Here is a 26,235-nt window from a genome sequence, read left to right as displayed (position 1 = left end):
CACATCACACATAGACAAGCTCACCAGAGCAGAAAAGTCTCCAGTCCCGCTGGAGAAAACCAATTCCAGTCATGACAAACTGAATTCTGAACTCTCTCAATATTTGAGAAACTTAACTTTTAGGATATTCAAGACCAGACTTCCTAACCTCACTTAACAACTTATAAAATCAGGGCAGGATTTAGATTTAAAATCACAGAATACTAACAACAAAAAGGCAGTTTTGTGCTGGCTGGGTGTGTTCTCTGTTCACACACCTTTAAATGGCCCATATTTCCATTCAGTGCCAAGGCAGGAATGAGTTTGACCTTCATGTGGTGCTGCATCAGTGCCATTCAACACTTTCACCTCTACCTAGAGACCAGGGGATGTGACTGCTACCAACAGTCAACATGAGTTTATTTTAGGACAATCCTTACCTGACCTCAGCCAGCTTTGGCTGCTTAAATTGGGAAATAAAAGTATCTTTACGCTGCCGTTTCTTCACCAGTGCTGAGACTGATATTACTTTAAAATGTAATCAATATAATAACGTAATTGTATTCTTATGTCATTAATTAATCAACCTGTATTTTGTCACTGAAATAATCGCATTAGCCTACTAACTGATCTTTTTCATGGCCGTCATTTTGAAATGTCAAAGTATTTCATGTTGGCACAACAATAGACATACATACAGACGCCTCATTGAGCGGGTTGGCCCGCTGCTGCGATACGTCGACGTCGCCACCATATTGGAGGAGGCAGATCCGCCCTGTGATCTAATACAAGAAAATGGAGTGAACTTGATGAAGCTCCTTCTACAAAGTGCTATAATTAATGTTTCTTATCTACACATTCACACACATACGGATATATTCAGGAAACAGTGTGGAACCAAAAACAACGTCTGTAACGTTCTCTGATGATTATAAATTTTAACTACTCCGTATATACGTTCAGCAGCAAACCACAAGCACCAATGTCGTTTTTATAATACAGTGATTTTCGATGATCTAAGTACTGATAATAATCATGGTGACAAAAAATTAACAAAGTCTGCAAATCAAGATAAGAAAATGCAGCAGCAGTGAGCCTGCTTTCTTTTTCTCAGCTGTATAGAGATATACTCCATGACAGAACATTATAACATATGATAATCTATATAATAACATTTAATGGTAGAAAAAAAAAAAAGTAAAGTTGCAGTAGGCTACTATTGTAAATATGCACATATATAGTTTTCATTATTATTATTATTAGTAGTAGTAGTAGTATATTTCTGCATATTCTTGACTTTGAATGGGCGTATCTGTAACACTGCAGTTTCTTGTTGGGCATCACTGAAGTATTTCTGATTCTGATTCATATATTGTGAAGTCAGCTGCCCATATTTAAACTTAAATTTAATGAAACAAGTTGATAATAAGGTAGAAAGAAGTCACAATTGTATGTCAGGATCTGGTTATTATAGACACAGATTAAATATTTAACTGTCATGTGTCATCGCAGTAACAGCGTTACATACATTGGCAGCTATAAACTCTCATAAAAACATTATATAAATCCATCCTGTAGTTTGGTGCGGACCTGTATACTAATCACATACGGAGTACTTAACGTTTATAATCATCAGAAAACGTCACAGACGTTGTTTTTGGTTCCTGTCTGTTTCCTGAATATATCCATACGTCTGTGAACGTGTAAATGAGAGACATTAACTTATAGCACTTCGTAGAAATGAGTTTTATAAAGTTCACGGGGCGGATCTGCCTCCTCCAATATGGCGGCGACGTCGACGTACGGTCCGGCGCTCAATGAGGCGTCAACGTGATTAGTTACACCTGTGCTCGTCTTCCCCTCTGAAAATATGTAACATCGCCATGAAAAACGTCGGATAAAACTTACGCAATGTTACAAGCTGACATTACATTAGGCCTCAAAGTTGCTCTTCATTAAGTTACTCAGCCCAACTCCATGTAATGTGCTTTCCATCGACTCCGCCACCTGCACACTTCTCAAAAATGCCGTTATTGACCGACTAGCAACAGATAACAGCTAGCTTAGCAACAAGTAACGTTAGCCGTTAGATCCCAAGGCCTCGTCCAACAACAGCCGTGGTGGTTAATCACAACCTTCCACCCCTAAACAAAACCCAGGTGATGCCAAACAGCCACACTTCCTGCCCTGCTATGAAGACACGGCATGTTTAAAAGACAACGTCGCTGTGAGCTTATGCTCTTCCTCTTTGGAACAAGCTAACCTCTCTCCTGCTGCAGCAGCAGCTAACATGTTTTGGTCCAGTGGCTTCACGGAAGAAGACATGCACGTCCGTCATCTAAACCTCACTCAGCTCTTGGTAAGTCAAGGCAGCAAACAAGCACACATGCTAAGATTGTCACTAAACAGTATATTAATTTGTGGACCTTAAATGCTGTACCCATAATTAAACTCCACACTTGGAACTGGTAGGGTAATATTACCGTTAATTACACTGCTAATGTGTGTACCAGCATAACTGAATCTGTGGAAGGAGGAATTGAATTTCATATTTGCAACATATTAAATACCGCTTGTGTCTAGTTCTTATTAATAGGTTTATTTATTAACTTTGGTGGCAATTCAACATGAACACAACATGATAATGCTGTTTGTTGATGAGGTCCCTAACCTTACTGAAAGCCAGTCATGTATGTCCGTGGGCTACACTAGATGGTCAAAAACGAACATATTTAGAGTATTTCGATGGATATCACAACTGTACTGTGTTTTTGTTTTTTTATTAGCAGTAACTGTCATTGTTTCACCACAATTTTCACATCTTTACTTTCCTTCAAATCTTGATGATGTGTCAATTCCCAGAGACTATGCCAAACAAACATGTTTTCTTACATTGCGGCACACAGCAGTACTTAACCTCTGTAGTGCTTCTTACTTTGTCAAAAATTGCATTGTGATTTTGTTTACTTGTGCAGCCCCAGTATGTATTCTGCATACACTGTATATGTATTTGTCTATTTATTTGATTTTATATGTATCTTCTGTAATACTGGATTTTTCAATATGCATCATTTACATTTATGTATCTTTTTATAACCAAGAAATTGTGTATTCATCGCTTGAATCCCTTTTATCACTGTTTGGATATTTAAACATTTGTGCAGACTGATACATGCTGCTGCTAGATGACAGCAAAACCGGGACATTTCCCTACCACAGCTGGCAGTTCATACAACCGTATATTAAGCATCATTAATAATTTAACAAATTACTTACAGGATAACAGATTTATGATGAAAGCAGACCAAAGGAGGACATGTGTAGTGTGAGGTAGCCGCCCTCAAGGCTTTGACGTAATGAAATGTGGTAGCTCAGAATGAGATGTAAATGTCCTGGTTGCCTGTGCTACCAATTTGTTCCCCGCTTGTCCCTCTGATGACTCAAAACAATACGTGACTGTGCTGTTTCCTGCTATAGGAGACGACACATCAAGTACAGTATATGAGTAATCTTATCACTCACTGTTCCTCTCAGCTCATGTCTTTTTCAGCTATAACAACGCATATGAGGCTGTGGCAAGCTGATGTCAGAGAGTTTATTTAGTTCAATTTCAGTGCAAAAATAGAATCCCCGTGGACATGAACCAGGAATAGAGCATTGGGGTAAAAATGGGTTATCTGCCCGTATCTAATCAGAAATATAAATTGTACACATAAAGGCAACACTATTGCCTCAATCTAAATTATTATGAAATTATTCTGCTGCGAATTTAGGAGGAAAGTACAAGCAAAATAAGACGGATTTGGCAAAAGTGCAATCTGAAAAAAAGAGTACAGCGTATTAAATATCTAATCTGAAAGCCAGAGGTAATGTGTTGCAAACTAGATTCATAGCTCCTCCAAATTATGGGTGTGCTCTGTGGAGAAGAGGCTTTCCCTGTTTACAACAGTCAGCTAAATAGAGTAACACCAAATCAGTCGCTGCTTTGAATTGGATGGTATCACTTAAAAAACAACAACAGTGACTCTTGCGTTTCCTGCATCTGCATTTTTCATATCCACACTTTTCTCCGGAAATGGTACACTAAGCATAAAGAGGGTCTACCTCCTTTGCTCCCCCAGGAGCAAGCAGCAAACTTCACTAGCAGCAGACCTCTATAAATATTCCAAGCAAGGCTGACCTGGTTACAGAATGCCCTTGGGAGTGCGAATTAGCATCTGAATACAGACGCTGCTGTAGCCAGTTGAAGACAGGCCTGGCAGGAGTGGCAGTACTGCTGAGACTCCCTTCACAGCTCCAACACAGACCGGCAGGCACGCTTCAGAGCGCGAGCATGATGAGCACACATCAGCTACAGGAGATGAAGGCATAAAGCTAACGAGGGTGGGTAGTGCATGCCCGTCTGTTCTTCCATTCGGACAACATCTCCATTAGTATCATAATGAATTGAAACAATTGCTCCCAATGTCACATAGATCCTATTTAGTACATAGATCACCTCAAAACAAAAGTGTACAAACCTTGTTAGTGTTATTGTTTCTTGTTTGTTTGAAGAAAAAAAAATGCATTAGATGCTCAGCAATCAGTTGCTCCAGTATTTACATTGACCTCATATCATCAAAGTAAGAACAAACTGGGAAGTAATTAAAACAACCACACACATTGCACTATTTGGAGGATAAATAAGCAAGGCTGGTTATTTCCTATATGATATGTGGACCCAAAAAGTGACAGCACACCAGATTGAAGTAAACAAACAGACGTCGTATTGTATAGAGTTACTCCAGTCTCACATTTAATCTCCTCAACACAACCTGTCTCAGCCTGTCTCAGTGTTTTTGCACTTTGGTAGAGTGAAAACAAATAATGGCCATGACATATGGACTCATACATCAGTTTTCACCCAACCAGCAAAGAACAATATGGAAACGGTATAGGATGCTACAGACAAGGCCACTAAATGATTTATAGAGAATAGAAGAAGAGAACCAAAAAACTGTCAGTGAGTGGAAGAACTCGTCAGACATTTTCAATTGGAGTCATATGCCCTGAGTCTACTGCAAGCCTAACCTCGCACATGCAGGATTCAACAGTGACAAGTGAGTCAATCAGTCAGTGAGTCAGACAGTCATTTCAGCTCTTAACGTTCTTGCTGGTTCGACAGACAGAAGCAAAAAATCAAAAAGGACAATCACAGTCTGTAAAAAGCAAGAAGTCGCAGTTCAGACATTTCAAAGATATGTTATGCCATATATGTTGCCATTACATGAACTATCCATCAAGGAGCAAAGTTCCCTCCTGAGCATGCCTTGGCTATGATTCTTTAAGAATCAGGCTGATTTATGTTACATGTGATGTTAAAAAAACAAGTCCATGCCTATGTATACTACCAGATTTTTAAACTCCAATGTCAATATAATCAGTTCCATGGCTTCAAAAAATCCATTATCAATTGCACTTTAATTTCAGAATTAATGGGGCACACCTTCTGCCTGTATTCTCATAGTATTAATATGGATGAGTGAGTGCATAAATTAAAAGCAAAAGGAATTAAATGTGAGTGCATATATTGCCCGTGGTAATAATTTTTGATGATAATGTATGGTATTAATATCTAATATGAGCTGCAGTTTGTTGGTTTTAAAGGTTGGTGAGCTGGGTCACATTCAACCATATGACAGAGAAGGGAGCTCTCCTAATTTAAGAGTTTCAGTAGATAACAGTGCTAATTTTTATTCTCTGAAGGGTGTTTGGCAAATACAGTCACAGAGAAGGTTTGTGCATGCGTCTGTCAGTTTTCATGTGTAGCCTGTATTCCCTGAACTACTTTACCTCACCATGAGTACCACAGTTTCAGCTACATATGTAGGTCAAAAGCTTTTTCATCTTAAGTAAGAGTGGAAATTCCCTGGTCTCTTTTTTCATTCTGTTTGAAAGACTACTTCTTCTTCAGTGAATCAATCTTAACAATTTAAACTCCTGTGGTGATTCTAAATTGCGTTATTTTTTAGGTAAGCAGTGACGCATCAGGTATACAGCATATTGATTCAAGGCAACTACTGCAGGGAGGCAAAAGTATGATACAAAAAGGCAAATGCGAGTATTGGCAGAATAGTCTTCTGTGTACAAAATATCACTAATTTAAAGCACTGTAGGGCAAAAAACAGGGACATCCAGAACATTTTCAGTGTTATATGTACAGAGTTAATTGTTTTCAGTGTGCCACCACAATGACACACCATGCCAGACTCTTGTTGTGTTTTTATTCATTGTGTGGAATTGATAGTTGTTTTGTAGGTCATCCCAACTGTAGCTTTTGAGGTCTATTAAATCTTAATGATAAATGATAAACCTCCAGAAAACATGTTTGACAGTCTTATCCCTTGAGCCACAGTCTGCTACAAGAGCCATCTAGCCCTGCGCCAGTGGAATATAAATACAAAGTCAATGCCACCAGAAACACTGCCGTCTACCTTCAGAGAGTCCACTACTCAGATTTTCAAGTAAATTACCAATTCAAAGAGAGATCCTTCGAGTGGATCAAAGTCCGAGCCTCCCATAAATCCAACCATATTAAACTAGCAAGATTAAAGTCTTGGCCTTGCCACCACCAGAGAAATCAGACAGAACTCAGACTTTCACTAAGAACACAGAGGATCCAGTAGATGTTAAGGACTGCCACACAATACTGAGAAACTTGTCAGGAATCAGCCAACATCTAAGACATAAGAGTTGATAGCATTATCTTCTGAGCGCAGCACAAGTGTCCATGTTTGCTTGTTGTCTTAGAATCTTAGAAAGCCACTGATAATTGTTCTTAAGGTTTCAGGTGGTTGTAAGAACTTGTTAATGTTACTACTACTATAGTAAGTAATATAGTAATATTCATCACCTTTTATTCCTTCCTATCTCCTTCCTATCTCCTCCTCCTATCTCCCATGCCCATGCCCCTGTGCAAGTCACTGCACTGTGTCAGCATCTTGATGAGCCCCCCCCCCCCCCGGTGATGTGGTTTCATAGCCCTTTTCTTTTCAAAATGTAAGAAAGGGGAATTCTTCCCTCCCGGGCCTATGAAATTTGGTTAAATATTCTTTCTCCTCTCCATTTCTGTGTCCGTCTCTCATTCACTAAGGAGGACAAGGCGCAATAGCACAGCAGACTACATACTGTAGAGAGGAAGAAATAGGTTGTGATAACTAAAAGTGGAAAAAGTAAGAAAAATTGTCATAAATTGGGAAAAACAGGATAATTGTGACCCCCGGAGGAAACCGAAAGAGGGCAAGAAAATCATGATAGTTGGCAAATATGTGTTACAGAGGAACAAGGTTATGACCTGCCATGAATTGCCAATGTAAAGCCTTGTACAAAATCAAAGTGACACTGTGACAAACAAAAAGGAGAGTCATACCCCCTGCCAGGATCTGCTGCTCCAGTTCAGCCATCTGTTTCCTGTAGGCCCTCAGTGCTGCCTCCTTAAATGTCGGTCGAATGCGTTTCTTGGGTGGGGCCTCTGCGGGTTTCTCCTCTGGAACATTTTTGTTTTCATCCTCCTGCTGTTCTCCGACTTTTTCAGACACCTCAGTGGCCTCCTCTGCTATCTCCTCTACCTCCTCTAACTCCTCGTCTCCCTCCTCCATCTCCTCTGTCATATCATTGTCCTCATCTGGTTCCTCTACGTCTACATACTCCACCATTGCATCATATTCAGCAGTGTCCTCAGTGAGTTGGGTTTCATAGTCCTCACTGTACTCTTCATCATACTGCTCATCCAAACTGCAATCATACTCCAGAACACGTGCCTGTGTACTTGCTTCATAGTCTTCTGTGGCTTCAAAATCTTGAGGAGCATCAAAATCCTGAGAGGCATCATTGTCTTGAGAGGCCTCAATTTCATCAGACACATCATAGTCCTGAGAAGTCTCAGTCTCCTGTGTGGGCTCATCTGTCTCCTCTGTCTCATTAGCATTAGTTCTGTTCTCCAAGTTAGCTAAAACCTGCTCCATCACTTCAACATAGTGGGTCTCACTGTCTACTTGTTGTTCCCCAACTTCCTCCTCTTCACCTGTTTTCTTGTCCTCTGCCTTGTAGGCGACAGGCTCTGTGCAGACATCTGAGTCTCCTGTAGTACTAGAGTTACTTACACCGGAAGTGGACAGGGTGCGGAAACGCCCCATAAATGAAGAAGGGGGGTTAGTGGGCTCTTCAGGAGGAGCAGGGGTAGGCTGAGCACCAGACTTCCAAACAACCTCCAGAGCTGACTTAGCCCTCTGCAGTGTAGACCCAAAGCCAAAACCAAAGGACTTCTCACTGAGATCTATGCTGAGCCTACTGCTCCAAGACTTAGGAACCTCCTCGACCTTCTCTGTTCGAATCTCACTCTGACTGCGGTACATAGTTGAAGACTTATTCTGGGTCTGGTGAAAGCTGTGATTGACATCCAGTTCAGGAAATTTTTCCCTTTCTTTAGGAAGTGTTTTAGAGCCTTCCTTGACAACATTTTTACTTACTACTTTGGGTGTTTCTTTAGGGACTGCTTTAGGTGCTTCTTTAGGGGCTTCTGTTGGGGAAGCTTTAGGGCTCTCTTTAGGTGGCACGTTAGGGGTCTCTTTAGGGGGTAACTTAGGACTCTCTTTAGGAGTTGCCTTCGGGGCTTCTTGTGGTGGAATCTTAGAAACTTCTTTAGTCTCCTTAGATGCTACTTTGGGCATCTCTTTTGGGACCTCTTTTGGCAGTAGTTTTGAAGCCTCCTTGTTAACCTCTTTAGCAACAACTTTTGTACCTTCTTTAGATGCAACTTTTGTACCTTCTTTAGATGCAACTTTTGGACCTTCTTTAGATGCAACTTTTGGACCTTCTTTAGATGCAACTTTTGGGGTTTCTTTAGCAATGACTTTTGGGGGTTCTTTAGCAATGACTTTAGAGGATTCCTTAGGTGATTCTTTAGGGGACTCTTTAGGGGTCGAGGCAGGGCTCTCAAATGGGGTTATTTTTGGGCTTTCTTTAGGTGACTCTTTAGGACTTTCTCTAGGAGTCATTATTGGGCTGTCTTTCGGGGTCACTTTAGGAGTGACTTTAGCAGCCTCAGTAGAAGTTACCTTAGATGTTACTTTAGATACTTCTTTAATAGTGGGCTTTGTGGCATCTTTATGTGCGAGTTTAGGGATGTCTTTAAGGATTGCTTGAGAGGAGTCTTTCACTGCCGATTTCTGAATATCTTTAGATGACTCTTTAGGAGCTGCTTTAGAGGTCACTTTAGGTGCAACCTTAGCAGATATCTTAGGGTTTTCCTTTGGCAATATTTTGGTGTTTTCTTCTTTCTGAGCCAATTTAGTTTGTTTATGTGTCACTTTAGCTGCTGCTTTAGGGGCATCTTTAGAAGATACCTTAGTGCTTTCTTTTGTAGTCACCTTACATCCCTCTTTAGACTGACGGGCAGGTGTCTTGATGGACTCCCGCTCTGTGATGGGAGGTATAATGTGGGTGGTAATAGGTGGTAGGGGAGATTCCCTGTCGAGCATCATGAATTCCTCATCTCCTTCAAATTGTAAATCAACCTCCTGACATTTAGTGATGTTTTCTGGAAAACCAGGGATAGTTGATGGGTCAAAGGGACTGCTGACCTCTATGGAGGCTTCCAAGCCAGAGTCAGCACCCTGCTCCAGATGATGCCAGTCTTTCCAGGGTGATAGGTCACCTTGCAAAGAGACCTGGGAGCCACTGTAGTGGCTTCTGTCCCCAGACATGCAGACAAGTCCATTGCTTACTCCACTGTCAATAGTTTCTGTAGTCTCAACCTCATTGTGTTCATAGGTTTGACTCTCATCGCCAAGTTGATGACTAGGGCTAGCATACCAAGAGGATGCCATGTCTTCTTGTTTTCTCTGCCACAGTTCCTGATCTGAGGAGGAGAGCAAGGAGCAGCCATTGGCCCGTGTAAAGTACTGACTCTCTGAAAAGTCCTCTGAGTATGACTGGCAAAGTTTTGAGCAGTCGGACTCAGAGCGGCTGAGTTTGGGGGTGGAATAGTCACTCTGGGAAAGCCAACCAGGGGTCAGATCAGAGTAGTAGGCCTTTCCGTGCTTGTCTGGGTCATAGTAAGTGTCATCAGCATAGTGAACTGCGCCTGAGTAGCCTGCTTCATCTCCTGACCTGCTATGGTCGTGGGATCGCCGCTTTTCTGATTTGCCCTTGTGTACCGGCTTTGAAATTACCATTGCATATTTATTTCTGCTTAATTCATCCAACTCTTTATCACTGTCCATTGAGTCCCAGTCATCACTCTCCACTACCTTGTCCTTTCCTGAGACCTTTATATCCATGCTTTCATAGGTTTGTGAGGAGGACATTGCTTTGTCTTTTCTCTCCTTTCCATCATGAGTTAAGCTATCAGTAGAGACTGTAATGCCTGTTCCTTTTAGTTTATAGCATTTTTTCAAGACTACATCCCTATCCTGGGGTGTTGCAAAAATAACAATAATTGGGCGGGGTTTTGCATTAGAACATTCTCTTTGTTGCCCTAACCTATGAGCAAGCTCAATTTTAATTGTTTTATGGGCATCAATGAAACCCATTTTGTCTTTTAGTACTTTATATATTAGAATCTCTGTTTTCTCTGGCTTCTCTTCAGGAACATTGATGAATCGCAAGGTTGAATTATTGGCCTGGTGGCTTATTTGTTTTATGTAGTCATGAATATCACGAGTTTCCCTTCTAGACTGGACGAATCCTGAACGAAGTTGCTCAATCTCACTCTGAACTACTTCAACACTGCTAGAGATCTCATCAATGGAGCTTTTTAGGGCATTCACATGGCCACGTAATTCAGACAGTTCTGTTTCTATCTGACTGATACCCTGAAGCTCCTTAAAGATCATCTCCATTACATCCTGGGTCTGACTGATGCAACCCGTGGAGGAGGAGCCAGGCTCCAGGGTTGAGCTCTTTTGCTGCCTTCCAGCACGATCCAAGGACTTGCTCCTGATGCCCAGGGTTTTCCTCCAGTTGCTCACCTCGGAGTCTGAGGAGACACATTCCTGACTCTTCTTCCATTTTCTTAACTTGCGTAGAGCACCCAGCCTAAGTGTGTGTAGACTGGAGCGTTCCACTCGTTCACCCTCAGAACTGCCATCAGAAGGAGCCAAACTGATGAGGCTCTTCCTGTTTCGTCTTACTGGCATAGTGTATGATTTATGCTCATCAAGTCTCCTGACAGGTTTTGGCTCACTCAAGGAGTCAGAGTAACTACTATCAATTGAAAGAACCTCAGGAAAGATACTTTCATTGTTATTCAAAAAAGGAGCGCTTTTCGGGAGTCCATTTGCAATAGCTACCCGGTAACTGAAAGTAGGTGACAGGGATGAGCAGTCGTTCTTCCCGTCGTCTTCTTCAAGCGATATGTTACGTGCCGAAGAGCATTTGGAAATCTTTTTAACTGTAGTCTTCAGTGTGGTAGAGAGAGTTAGATTGTGTGCTTGCAAATCAGTGGTCAATTTGGGCTCTTTATTTTCGCTTCTCTCTTTCTTCTTGATTGGGTTTGCCAGTTTCTTTGTAAACATTCCTTTGCAAATCTTATTAATGTAGGATGATATAGTCTTTATTAGAGCAGAAACCATGGATGGCAATCCTGTGGACTGTTTTTTATCATCTAGTGAAAGAAGTTGGCTGAGAATACAGCAGTGATGAGCCAAGCACAATCAACCTGTGCTTGACAGTGGGACCAGCTCGCAATCTCTAAAACCACAGTCCACAAAGAGGCTCATTAAAGGTTTTAAATCCAGTGGCCTTCTTCCAGAAAAGGAACATCTCCCTGAAAGACAAAGAAAAATAAGAATATTTACAATTTGGTTGTAGATTCCCATATCACACTTAGCACAAACAGAAGAATGAAAATGTCAAATTGCTCAGTTTAGAAAGTTATTATACAAAGAAACTGATGATTCAGAAGACTCAGCCATAATAGACACCATTTAAAGTGTATGCCAAAGGTACTAATGCAGAGAGAGCAGGAGAGACAAAGACAGAGACTGAAGTATTGTGTGCACACTCTATGTGCTTGTGTGTGGGTGCGAGTAAGGGGGGGGGTAATCAATTGCATGTGTGTATGCTTGTACATTCGTGTGTCTGTGTCAGTCAAGGTCAATAGACTCACTGGCTGCATTGATGTATCCAGCTTCTACAGGAGTAGACATTATTCTAATTGCCTCTGTGCTACAATACAAAATCAGCTCAGCTAAAGATGATATTTGGCCTAAATACATTGGTATAATATATCAGTTGTGCTGGCTATGCAACTTATTCATTATAATGATGAGGATGATGTGCATGCTTTCACTGATATAGATTAATTTAATGACCTATGTTGTCATACATTTAATGTCCCAATTAGTTTAATTGGAATTGTTCAGCACCTGAATCGGTCAGGTATCATAATGAATATGGGCAGCAGATTATATTGATTACAGAGAGGACAAAATGACCATCTTAGTCTCACGGAGAAGAGGTCATAGACTCTGGAATGACTCTGCATAGTACAATACCTTCAATAGCTTGGAGTTGTTCGGATAGGTTTACGTTTCTATAGAGTAAAACTGGCTAACAGAGTCCAAAGTGGGATGTTTGTTGTGCAGAGGATCTGACAGCTGCTCCACATTAGTTCTGGGGTTTAGAGCTTGATGTGTCTACAGTCTCATGACCACAGAGACATGCCCACTTTAAATGAGCTGTGAAACACAACATCACCGTTAGCTTTTATTGCTGGGCTCTTAAGAATGACCAAGCATTAGCAAATATTGCTTCAGTTTGCCAGCATAGATGTCTATGCAATTTCTGCCAGATTCAAGTGAATGAATCCAGGAGCTTGACTATTTGTTCACTTCACAGAATAAGGTTTTAGGCAGGTCTGGGGCAGAAATGTTTTTAAAAGTAAAAGATTTTTTTAGAATATATTTAATATTGAAACGTATCATAAAGTAGTGCCAATGGTAATGGATGAGCTGCAATTTACTGACTGCCGTATGAAGTACTTTAAACCATCCTTCAAACATTAATTAAACATTCCTTGAGAATTATGGCCCATAACAGGTCAGTCATGAAAAATAAGAGAAAAGCAGCACAGAAAGTTGCCATTTTAAAAGTAGAAATGAAACTAAAACCAAATGAGGTAACAAGGGACTACAGTATATTTTATCGTATGAGAATGTTCATGACTCAGCACTCTTGAAGACTGGCTTCATGCCAAGAGCAGCCTTCCGCAACTGATGGGTCACAACCCCAACTACCCCTCCCATAAATACATCACAACAGATATTGTTTAAACATGTCATGTTCTGACATTGCCTCAACTACTTTCACTGACATTTTGAGCTCCCATACAAATTTTTTGTCTCCAGTCTGCATGCAAATACTGAGAGGTTCCCAACCACAGTCAACTTGTGTTAATCAGTGAGCAGCTGAGGGTTAAGTGCCTTGCTCAAGGGAAACTGTAGGGTAGAAGAATGATGGCTCATTCATTTTCTCCATCAGGATAAGTAAATAAGACATTTTATGTTATGGGATTCTTCTGTCCAGCAAATAGTTAATGGCTTGGCAATTTTTTTCAATCAATTTGCAATTTAGTTGAATATTTCAAGCCGCAACACACCCACACAGACGTTTTCTCTTATGTTGCCTGATTAGACGTCTTCTCAGGACTGTGTTTGTGTGTACCAGCTGCACTTTAGTGGCATCTTCCCTCAATCACTAGTTAGTAACTTTCCCGCCACAACAGATACAACAAAACTATGTTATCATTCTCATCAGCATGGAGACTTTGGTGACATCCCTTAATTCCCAGCACAGCTCAGCACTACTTTTAACCTGAGCAAAGGTCTAATTAATCAGCCAGAGTAATTGAAAACGCCTATGTGGGTGCACTCTGCTTTGCTGATTGATAAGCGTGGTGACTATAGAGGATTTCAGCACGATGAACTAAGACAAGAATATTAATATTATACAGTCGTGAGAGGCACTATTTAATTAGTTGGAGAACAAGTCTTTACTTATAATCAGTCAATCTTTTCCCAGTTAGGGATTTTTTTTATACCATAGGGTGTCAAAACAACCTGATTGTATAATAATGTATTTATTTATTCACTACACAGTTGAAAAGCACAATATAATAAGCAAAACTGAATGTGGGCATGGAATAAGTATGAAACTGAAAAAAATATACGACTAAACTATAAATTACTTCGAAATTTGGATGCACCATAACAGATTAAACAAACTAAATCAATTGGGTGCAAAACAGTTGCAGGAATATGGTGAATGATAATAACAACTGACAACCTTTCTTAGCCAAAGAGAGCAATTAGATTAGTCAGTATTTAAAATTAAAATAAGCTTGATAGCCCATTTTATAAAGTATATAACATAAGGGTTGTTTGGAGTTGCATCTGGTTCAAAGAGGTTATGGACCATTATCATGTCAAACAAAATACACCTTGCAATGATTGCTAGCTAATTTAGGCTGTTAATAGTATAATATAACTTTTATGTATAACTTGTGTGAGTTGCTTATCCAAGGTCAGTTTATTACCTACAGAAGATGGCGGTCAAGACATCCCCAGTTTGGGGAATCAAGCAGGAGTACCACCAAAAAAGGTAAGCAACGCACTGCTGTGGACAGGGGCAACAGCAAAAAAAACAATAGTGGGTGGGACTTCTGGTGTGAAAAGTTAAGCCAATGCCTTGCCTTTGACCTACATTATTTCTCTTGGCCAGCAGGTGGCGACTCCACGGTATGATGGTCATTTTGTAAATAATGGTCCCATTTAGAGTGAAATGGACGATAAAGCAGGGTTTTCATTTTTGTGTCTGACCGACTTGTGACTGATAAGTCATTGGACACTACATTGGCTCAACCATCCACAGCTGAAACTCTGACCCAAACAACTGATTTGTAGTATAATACATTGTGCGTTATATGGTTGGGGGAGAAATTGTGACAAAGGCACCTCATGCAGTCCCACTTCAACTAATCTAAATCAACATTCAATTGTCAAAAACTCAGCTACAGTCTCTAGGGAGTAGCCAGGCTGATTATCAGGGGCAATGTTCAAAATGTTCGCGATTATCAGATCAGTGTTGTTTGTGTCCGATAGCCAATAAAGTAAATCAATTTCAAATGCAATACTTTGGTTGATGCAGCATCAGCCATTGTCTGCATTCACCATTCTGTGGTCCCGATCGATGTCCCACCCACAACAACATCTTATTGCTTACACATCACAAGTATTAGAAAGTGAAAGTTTAAAGTAGTGGAAAGTGGCAATATGCAAGTAAAGCTTCTTCAAATTGGATAGTATACAATAGCCCGACAATTTCAGGCTAAGATATTTATTTTATTACGAATGTGTATCAGTTAAATATATCAGTCAACGTTCTCCTTGATTAGGAAAAAATGGCATCACCCTAACAACACTCTATCAGTCGATCCATAACAATCATGGCTGAGAGCGTCTAGAATATGTCACTGTTTACTGTAGCAAAGCACTGTGCTGCACTCTGTCTGGACGAATCACACTAAGAGAGTACTAGTGTTTAATGAGTGTTGATTACCTATTAGGGGACTGTCGTTCTCTTAACAGAGCCAACATCCTGACATCTGCATGTTCAGGTTTGACAAATGAAGCATTCACCCACTTCTAGAGCTAGAGTTGATAGGCAAATGACTTGATAATACCCAAGAGGTATCGCCTGTATCGTCCCATTAGGGGGTAATGATGCAAGAATTAGGAGAAATAGATGACAGATAACTAGATCACCTTATCCCACTCGTGCGTGTGAGCTACAAATGAAATGGTATCATTTATTCCGAGCCAGCATGACGAGAGCATGTGAGAATGATATTACATGCTGGGTTATCTTGATCTGTGGTAGCTCCTTTATTGTTCATATAAGCTGATTCAAATGTATTGAACTCCAACTATAGCATCTATGTAGAGATCAGTGGACCGTAGCTATTGGTTTTCATAATAGAACAAGTCATAAACAAGGAATTTATCACACAGTCCCTTTAATCGGCTGTAATTATTGAGGTTACATATTAACTGACCTGGAACATACTGTTAATGTGTTTTTAGACATAGCATAACATGTTCAAGCATGTTAACAAGCTCTACAGCCGATGAAATGTAAATTCCAATATAAGATTTTTGTGTTTCTGTTTGAGGCCTTTGAGCAAGGCACCAGACCTCCAACTGCTCCAATGTACATGTGTAAGTGTGTGTTCCTCAACAGCTCCATGTGTAGTATTGTTGTAAAATAACTTGTTCCACAATCAACATGCTTGGAGGAATATGAGTGTCCCCAAAATAAAATCATTGTCATGAAAGAAAATCTGGGAATTCCTGTGGTCCTGAGGTAGAGCCCCTCCCATCTGTGAGTCACACTAGAGAAACCTCCAGAGAAAGGGGGAGCACCTCAACCACACCCACTCCCTGTGCTTTGAGGCTCTGCTTCCCTGGGCCCTGCATTACTGCCCAGGGACCAATTTCACTCTTTTTCCTAATGCATCCAATGAGCAGTGCACTCTCAACACACTCCATTTCTCACAGTCCTACAAATCTCTGCCACTCTCCTTTAAATGAAAATGAGTGTCAGTTGGAGGCATGCTAACCTATTTTCTCACCGTAGTACAATCTGCTCTCTTATCCTCACAAAAACCAGAGTATGCCAATTGGAGGTTATTATACTGCAAGTAATTATACTACATGCTGCGATCTGCTGCTTATGTTCTCATCATTCTGTCAGAGACTGAGGGAATATTTTATGCAAACCTTTAGAAATGTATGAGAGATGCTCATATGTTACGTCATGTCTCCAGCACACATGATTGTGGATTATTGTTCAGTGTGGATTAGTGCACGTGTGTGTGTGTGTGTTTTTGTTTGTGTGTGTGTGTGTGTGTGTGTGTGTTTGCGCGCGCCCATGTGTGCAGCCGTGCGTGCACACACATGTGCTACATGCATGCCTCCGTGCATGATTGCTTTTAAGCATGCATTTCTGTGCTCTCTGAGAGACGAGCAGAGCGGAGCAGCGGGGGGGAGGATGAGCGTGTGAGGGTGTGTGCATCCTCGGATCGTATTGCCCTCACGCCCATCCTCGGCTACATTCTACCTCCCTTCTCCTAACCTGTGTATTTTCCCAACAGTGGAATATCTGCCTGCAGCCCTAGGACACCAGCCAACATCACAACAGATTGTCTCCCCTCATAAATCAAAATATTTCCATTTCTTTGGCCGGCAGGACGAGAGGCAGTCTCATCGCATTTGCCCAGTGTGAAACAACAGCATTGCTCACATGCGTCCATGTGCATAACAACATAGGAGAGGTGTGAATGAGAGCAGTGGGCCATTTGTAGAATCGACAGTGTTTGTATCGGACGTGGATTTTTTTTCTCTCTTTTTTTAAGAATAGACAACAGAAGGATCACTAACACTGACACCTTCTGGTTTTTGTGTATTGTCACCTCAGCTACATGGACAGATGACTCCATCTAACCGCACCGTTCTCAAAGAACGTTTCATTAATCCACTGACAGGGCCACAGAGGGAGGGGAGGGAAGCAACAAGAAGATACAGGATGAAGTCAAACAGTTAAGATTCCCCCCACCACCCCCCACCCCTCCCCGCCATGCAAACAGGCATCCAGCGCCCAAACGGGCTCCGCGCTGCACATACCTGGTTGTGTCAAATCCCCGCGTAGGACGCCAGCTTTTTAGAGAGTACAGCGAGCCGTGTGGAGACGATTCCCCGGTTTCAGCGAATGGTCGGTGCGAGGAGAGCAGCCGGGGAGGGGAGGGAGGGGAGAGAGCGGCTCGGTGCGCAGCTGCCTGCTAATACCAGAGCTCACAGCATCTCTCCGCGTCCGTCAGACGCCACATCCCACTGCCCTGCCTCCGCGCACAAACGCACACACACCTCTCCTCCATGCCACCTTCTGCATCCCGCCTCTGTTCTCTCTCGCTCCTCCGCTGTGCGCTCCCCCCTGCTCGCGTTATGGGGGGGCCGGAGACGCTGCCTTTTAACGCCACAAGCGGCTGGGTTTTATTTGCTCCCCGACTGACACACACTCACACGCACAAACATACACACACACGCGCGCGCGCGCAGATACACACTCCCCAGCTCGTAGACAGTGTCACAGCACGGGGTGTCTAGTCCAAAAATGGATGCAGACGGGTGGCGGTGGCGCTGATGGGGAAGGCAGACAGCGCTGCTGCTGCTGCTGGATGCCCAGACTGAGACTGTGCTCCACGGCTGGAGAATGTCTCTCCCTCCCCTGTTCTAAACTCTCTCTCTCTCTCTCTCTCTCTCTCTCTCTCTCTCTCTCTCTCTCTCTCTCTCTCTCTCTCTCTCTCTCTCTCTCTCTCTCTCTCTCTCTCTCTCGCTCTCTCTCTCGCTCTCTCTCTCGCTCTCTCGCTCTGTATCTCACACATGCACACACACACAAGACATCCCAAAATGCACACACTCACACACACACACACGGGCTTGCGCGCTGAGTGAAAGAAAAAAAAAAGAAAAACAGGGATGGGGAAGTGAGTGAGGATGAAAAAGTGTGTGTGTGTGTGTGTGGCTGGATAACTGTTTGATCCCCTACACATTCCGATGGAAACATTACAGTGATGTAATAGGTCAATAAACCTTGAGCACCGCAGAACCCGCACACTGAAGAGCAGTGTGAGGCTTCAGGGGTATTGCTTTAATTTTTTTTCGTCAGGGGCGCGTGCCTTTTGTCGTGCACGTGCGCCACTGCTTTTACGCGGGCGCGCGGGGTTCTTGGGCATGCCCGCGGGGCACGAGGAGCGCACTTTCATCTCCTTCCGTCAAAACGCGCACTTTCTAATCCGAGCCAGCCTCCAGTCTCCACAGAGCACCTATTCCCATCCGCGCACACACGCCACACATCATCTAATTACGTCTCTCACTGGAAATGTCGTCATACATGATCGCTCATCCGCGCTGCAGATTAGTCAAAGATGTAATCTGCTGTATTAAAACACCATCAGCGTCGTGCAAAGGCACGCGGGGCCGGGATTCGCAGCTGTGCAACCAAAAAAATCAATTATTTAAAAGCAAAAAAATACACTTAACCTCGCGACAATAAGGACAGCCCGACGGAGGAGAGGCAATTTTAGCCAATTGCTCTAATCTGTCCTTGTGTGACATTTGGCTAATTGAGGCTTTAATTTCGCGTTGACAGGGACAAATGAAGACGGACACAGTGAAATGAAACCATTGCAGGTAGAGTGTCACATGATGGTCCACATCATTTCACACACTCCCCCCAGCCTTGGTGCTGATTGAGCTCCAAATAAAAGCCATCTCTCCCCCTTCTCCCCCCTCCCCTCCTTTCTCCTCCCTGCTCCCCCCCGTGCGTGAGTCTGCCTCCCTCTGTCAGTCTTGCTCTCCCGTCTCAGCTGAGATGTGTGTCATGCGCTCCTCCAACAGCCACTAATTGTCTGGCCTTCTAGCGAAATCACATTTCCCTCCCTCTCTCCCCTTCTCCGTCACATGGGAGAGAGGTAGGATGTTGGGAGATGTGTGCGGTTTGTGTGCACAAGCGCCTGCAGATGGGGGCTGGATGAGAGGGGAGAGAGAGGAGGGCGGCGCAGATGTTGAAGCTGTGTGCGTGTGTGTGTGTATGTGTGTGGCTGCTGATCGCCCCCTGCCGGCGGTAGAGGTAACCGCACCCTGCATCGTCAGCCAGTGTTGAGCCCAATCTGACCCAAATGATCCTCTCCAATTACTGCAGCGCTTGTGTTCAGGCAAAGATAGAAGAGAAAATGTTCATTTATTGTAGAATTTGACACGGCTCAGTTCAAGTGTTAATGCGATCTTAGACTATGGTAACTGAGTTTTGTCTAGAAATATATTTAATCCTGTTACGATTAACGCCTATCAGTACCAGAATCCATTTCCCTACAACAACAACAACAACAATGCCTACTGCTGTGGCTCCATTTCAGTTTCATTATCCATCCCTTCCTCTCTCATGTGTTTTGCTCTCCCACTTTCTGCCTTCTCTGGAAACAGAGATCCTTGCTCCCGTTTGTGCCTTCAGCTGCCAAGGGACAGCTAGCCAAGACTCCCGAGGTCTTCTCCACCTCCATCCCCCAACCTCCTCTCCTCTCTCCAGCCCTTGCCTCATCAAGCTTGTGTAACAAATATCATCCACTTCTTTCTCCCATTTTATCTCTCTCAGATCGTGATAGCTCTCAGTTTAACACATTCCATGTTAAACACATGCATGTCTTCGATAAATCATGTTTTTTTTCTCGCTTTGTTGTGGATTTAACTGTCGACGGGGAGTATTTTCTCTACTGTTTAGCAAAATATTCTGATATATGGAGAACTAACAAGCAGTGCTTCTTTAAATCCCACTGAGCCATTAAAACAAGTTTTATTGCAGCTGTCAATCATTCTATAGGAAGATACTATGATGTAATTTGAAATTCAAGTTCAATCAGTCCAAGTGCTGATTAGAAGGGAAACCAACTTGAGGTGCATCTGTTATTTCTGAAATAGCTCCCAGCTCAAGGATGTCTGACTTCTTTTCCTGGACTGCCAACAGGCTTTTAAAAAATCACTCAATCTGTTATGCTCATCAATAAAATCACATGCATCCCATATGAAATCATGTCAACGTGTTACCAGAAAATGATTTTCCTGCTGTGCAGAGCTCACTTAATCCACCTTTTAGATATTATCGTCACATATGAATCCATCTTCTACCCTCTTTGACAATGTAGTACCATCTGTTCTGAAAGATTTACTGACGCTATTGGTCGCAGTCCACGTGTGAAGAGCTCTCTTACAGCTGTGTCCTGTACTATGTGCTTTAAGAAGCCATTGCACCTCTATTGGAAAAAACTAAAACCAAACAGTTCTACTACATAGATCATACTGTAGATCTATCTCTATTCGTATTCCTGTGTAAAAATCGGCAGACAACGCAGTCCCTGTACAGTTCTTGGACATGACAGGGGACAAAAATATTCAAGATTAGTACCTGTGTCTGTTATAGGCAACTTTGACTCAACAGAGATCACCATCATTTGACATTTTGATGACATTTGGTGGACGGACTCTGGTGGCTGTTACCTGCTGCTTCTGCTTCACATCAGTGCAGAATTTGACAGTATTGATCTTTTTGTATAAACTCTAAAGTAAATCTGTCTTGAAGACATTTCTGCAACTTGACAAATTACTGTGGTTCCTCGCACACTCAGTTAGTGGTGTGCCCAGGGATCAGTTCTTGGTCCAGCCATATTCTGTGTATTTTGCTATCTGTATTTTGGCTCTTCTGTCTTGTCAGGTGGATAATGGAGGATTATGGAACAGAATAGTATACAACAGAATAAACCTTTTTTTTCAGTCAGGGTGGACTTTTGTCTTAGGCTGTCTAGATATAGATAACGACAACATAAAAACATACCAGCTGTTACTAAAACAAACAGACCAGCACACATCACTGTCTCAGATCCAAACAGTAATGTACTTCACAGAAAGGCCTTTGAAAAAAAAAAAACAAGACAGAGTTTACAAATGATTACGAGTTCCTTTCAATGCATTTCAAAATTTCATTTTTGGCTGAAAATCCATTACAAGTCTCAGGTCCAGGGATTGTTTGCTGTTTCATTGTTGAAAAATGAATATGTTGATTACACATCATTATCTTGAAACAGCTTTCCCATAAGCCACAGAGTCTAAGCCAAGTCAAGAAAAACGTTTTCTAAATAAGTGATTTCTAACTTCTATCAGTTCACACCTTACTGCTCGCCAGTAAAACCGTATTTTGTTTTGTCCTCCAGTCTACCAATGTTATTGCTATTTCACCTTTTCCTACCAAACTGAAACTCCCTCCCCACCCCTATTATGTTGGCCACTAGTCTACACAAAGCCCAGAGCCAGAGAACCGCACATCTGGCTGAGCTTGTCAATACACGTACACACTTTTGCCATTTGTTGTGTTTACTGATCTGCAGAGGGAACACAAAAATGCTGAGTATCTGTGACCTTTGAAGATACAAGGTTTGTATGCCTAAAAAAACCTCCTGGCCCAGGAGTTGATCTTCACCAAGAAGAATCAAAAATATCGTACAATTATCTCTCATGACAGACCTTTATCCTCAAAACACAGGGAAAGTTGGCACCAATGAGACAGGCAGATGGCCTTTATATTAGCCCTTTGGTGGTTAAAATCCTTCCGTTGAAGCATAAAGAGATAGCTGTGGGCTGATGTAGCATTAAATCTAGCACATGACCATCAGCTTGAAGGAAAATATTTTTTTCATTTATGTTGAGAAGGGAGCGAGCACATTAAAGGAAGAGGACTTAGATCACACAGCTGTCGACACACAGCTGGCATCAATTCACGCTGCCTTCAGCACTATAGGAAAGGATTAACATTTTCATCATATTAGCACCTGGTGAACCAGAGAGAATGTAATATTGTTACTGGGGGTCTACAGAATAACAAAGAAAACATGTTGTGGATTGAGAAGATGAGGGAGAGTAATGATGGTGGTGGAATATTTTTCACACCCTATCGCCCATCCAGTGGTGATGAAGTCTGAAAGCTACGCTTGACTAAATTCACACCTGATGCGAATACAGGACCATGTTTCCAGAGGTCCATTGTGATCTAATTGTACGAAAGATCCAGTTCCGTTATAGCACATCTGTAAGACTGTAGTACTGCACAGTTGTCCTTAGTAATAAATGCCAATGTCATGATGCTAACATGCTAAGTATGACAATGGTTAACGTTGGTGCTCAGGAGTTTAATGTTCACCATCTCAGTTTAGCATGTTTGCACGGTATCATTTGCAAACAGGAAGTACAGCTGAAGCTGATGGAAATGTCAAAGTATTGGACAAACAAATTTTAAACTGAAGATGGTGCAATATGGAAGGTGAGGTATCATCAGAGTTGTTACGATTCATCCTCAGGGGGACATTAATTTTTTTACCTAATGTCACTGAAATAAATTCATCAGATGTGAGATAATTTACCCCAGACCACAAATGTCAAAATCAGGTAGAATTAAGGGAAAAGTCCCCTCGTCAAAGTCAAGAATCAGTACAAAATGTTGTTGCAATCCAACACAGAGCTGGTGAGATAGTTTACTGGATAATCAGAAGTTGCAACCTGCCTCTCTTACTGCAATAAAAAGTCAAGTGATCACCAAAATTGTGATACATCATTCAGGAACCATTAACATCTTTGGCAATCCATCATTAGTTGTTGAAATATTTTAGAAGAAATGGAAATGCAGCTGAAGTTGAGTAACAACTGATAATAATGGGGGGAAAATGTAAGAAGATTAGAGAAAACTTTACTTAGAATAGTGTGAGGAGTAAATACAGGTCAGCAAGTTGAAAGTGACTTTTGTATTACCATTCAAAGCTAAATGTCACCATCAATTATGGGCCAGTGGTGTTTCTGAAACAACCACAGAAAGAGATACAGTCTGAATGAAGTACCAACCTGGTCCAACATATTATTTGTCCAGCTTGTCCAAAATGTTTATTGTGTCAGAAGAGATGGGGTTTTGATTCAGAAGGTTTCAGTCTTATTGATGTTGCTTCTGTCAGATCACAGGGACAAATATTTCCCAGGAGAAACCTTCTCTCTCTCTTGAGAAAGCAAATGTTTTGTAGGACAACATGAATGCTCAGGGGAGACTGTGAAAGTCATGAAAAATCATCTTTCCCCATCCTGAAGACTCACTTTTACTGTGTGGGATAGAATTAGAACTGCTCTATAACGTATACTGTCAGTCCTCTGAGCTCACTGGAGTGGTTGCAGCTGATCAATTGAATCAAACCTAAGAATGACCTGGAGAGCTTTGGGATCACACCAGCCACAACAGCTGTCAACATGAGTAATAACTACATTATTACATAAGACCTGAACTCGTCCTTCATTTTCATCTCAACAACTCACCTGTAGAGTTTTGTGACTACATCTCGCACAGCTGTTACGGTATCGCGCAGACAAAAATCTGTCCATAGACGGAAAGACATTTCTATAAGAAGAGACAAGTGAATGAAGTAAATATAATGTTTTATTACAGCAGACAATATGTGATAATTGAGTCTTGTCACAAAGTCTTTGGCGCCTCGACTCTACAGGGAGATTTTGGCATCTGCCTTGCGCAGCAGCAAGAAAAATCCCCCATGGAGTCCACACACTGGTGGTGGCTGATGACTCTGCTGAGACCTGATTAAATGAAGAAAGCTGGTGAGTCTGTGAAGATTTAATACAATTGTTGGAGTATCAGGGTCAAGACGAAGGCTGTGTTTGGCTGAGATTTCCTGCACTCCCGTGTTTATTTCTTTGTTCATCATGCAGGATCACAGAACACCACCAGCTCGCTTGGATTTCAGCCTACAGTTTTAGAGAGAGCTCTGTGGGTCGCAAGTTGTCGAGAGATGCAATGGATCAATCAGAGGGTGTTTAAGTCCCTGGCAGAGTCAGAGTCCTCTCCTCAGTTCGCACAACTGCTGCATTGCAGATAAAAAAAAAACAACCCTCTGCTCTGCCAGACACCTTTTACACACAACAGGGACCAGCTGACGTCCTAAACTCAATAAATCACACTCTATCAGTTAGTGGATATATTTTTCAGCAGTCACTTTTTGTTATACATTAAGTTGGGAAAGTGTAGTATACTAAACACACAAATGTGGAGCTCTTGACATTACTGCCCATTTCACATCACACTTACAATACATGGCCTGTAATGCACCAAGAATTTATGGGAGAAATCCATCTGTGTTGTTACTGAAAAGAGCTGAGTCAATGTGTTATGAAGGTGGGGATTAGATGGAGGAATAATTGTGGTTATATTCAAGATTAGTTTTATTCCACTAGATTGTTGAAATTGTAATTTAGCTCTGCAGCTAATGGTTAAGAAACATCTCCTTAACACCTCTAAACATAACATAGCATAAGATAAAAATATTATCTCTCTGTACGTGTATAATTTCCATGTTGTAGCAGTCAGTGTGGTGTTATCGAGTCCTTCTGTCTTTGCTATTGCACTCAAGTCATACCTGAAGAAACTTGACACAGTTATTAATGCACTGCGCATTCAAAACTATTTGCATTCATGACATCTTCCATTCTGTGTAGTAAGTATGGTTTATTAATATAATGCCATTGGGGAATGTGCTGCTATAGTTGCTTTGCTTAATTGCACTTCAATGTCAGGTGGATTAAAAAAAAGAATACTGCGAAAATATCTCTCTACCTACCTACCTACACACAAATATTCAACAAAAATATCTTGTAATTATCACTTCTGGCCTGGTGTTGACGTGTTAAATCTAATATTGACATGCATGTGGTGTCGGACTCAAATACGGTTTCTCACATCCACAGAGTTGGTTGGAAGGGATACTTGTACATATCATTACCTTCTTTTACTTTTGGATTACCGCCATACCAAATATATGCACAGAGAAAAGACATATCAATGGAAATTAGAATGTAGAAAGGTATCACTGCAGTAACGTTGACAAGATATTAACTCTGGAGCTTCAACAGTTGTCATTAATGTACGCAATTAAAAGTTTGATACAGTTGGAGCTTGTTAAACTTCCAGGGTAGTGTAGTTTCTTAGATATAGCAGATATAGAACTAAACTACTACTACAAACAATAATAATGAAAATCAAATTATAATAACACCAACATAATATAGATGGAAATGACGCTGATGTGGAACATGCTGCTGGTAAAATAAACAATTCATGACAGAAAAAAACAACACTATCATCTTGTTTTGTTGCCGTCGGGTGTCATAATGACGTGATGTGGTTCACTCAAACAGCCATTTGATAACACTGAAAGAGCATCTGTTTCGCATTTGGATTACACGCACGCTAACAGAATTCAGATGCAGCGAAGCAATTTGTCTCGACTCAGCTACAGTATGGCGCTGCCTCACTAAGCTAATTATCATCCTCCCTGTTGACAGGTGAACTTGGATGTTTCTCCGACTGAGGGAGGCTGTACACTTAAAACCTTAATGGGCCGAGAGCTTATCCTCAGGAAACAGCATGTCAGGCCCCAGACGACAAGCTGTCCTGCTCCCCTGAAACCCCCTCGTCTTTTTTGAGTGGAGCATTTCACAGCTCAGATCACAATCATCATTCTTGCTGCTCTCGCTGCCTAACCGCAGAATGGTCTCAATTGCTTCTGCT

General features: G+C 41.8%; 1 protein-coding gene and 1 long non-coding RNA gene across 3 annotated transcripts in view; one reads left to right on the top strand and one right to left on the bottom strand.

Moving 5' to 3' along the window:
- LOC119018161 (protein unc-13 homolog C) overlaps window positions 1-18,157 on the bottom strand; it is a 104,333-nt gene extending 86,176 nt beyond the window's left edge. Inside the window, exons 1-2 of one of the 2 annotated variants that reach the window (XM_037095616.1) lie at window positions 17,700-18,157; window positions 7,388-11,785 (exon numbers count right to left, since the gene is read on the bottom strand). In XM_037095616.1, the coding sequence (XP_036951511.1) occupies window positions 7,388-11,591 (4,204 nt within the window). In that variant the 5' untranslated portion in view covers window positions 11,592-11,785; window positions 17,700-18,157. The remainder of the gene's footprint in view (window positions 1-7,387; window positions 11,786-17,699) is intronic. The other variant, XM_037095617.1, reaches the window with a different exon arrangement.
- On the top strand, window positions 1,788-24,649 carry LOC119018162. Its single transcript, XR_005074664.1, has 3 exons — window positions 1,788-2,338; window positions 24,161-24,269; window positions 24,381-24,649. It is a non-coding gene; the product is annotated as an uncharacterized LOC119018162 (long non-coding RNA).
- Window positions 24,650-26,235: the final 1,586 nt, after the last annotated feature.

Source organism: Acanthopagrus latus, chromosome 4 (genome assembly GCF_904848185.1).
Source record: "Acanthopagrus latus isolate v.2019 chromosome 4, fAcaLat1.1, whole genome shotgun sequence".
Classification (NCBI taxonomy): domain Eukaryota; kingdom Metazoa; phylum Chordata; class Actinopteri; order Spariformes; family Sparidae; genus Acanthopagrus; species Acanthopagrus latus.
This window is presented reverse-complemented; position numbering and strand designations above follow the sequence as displayed.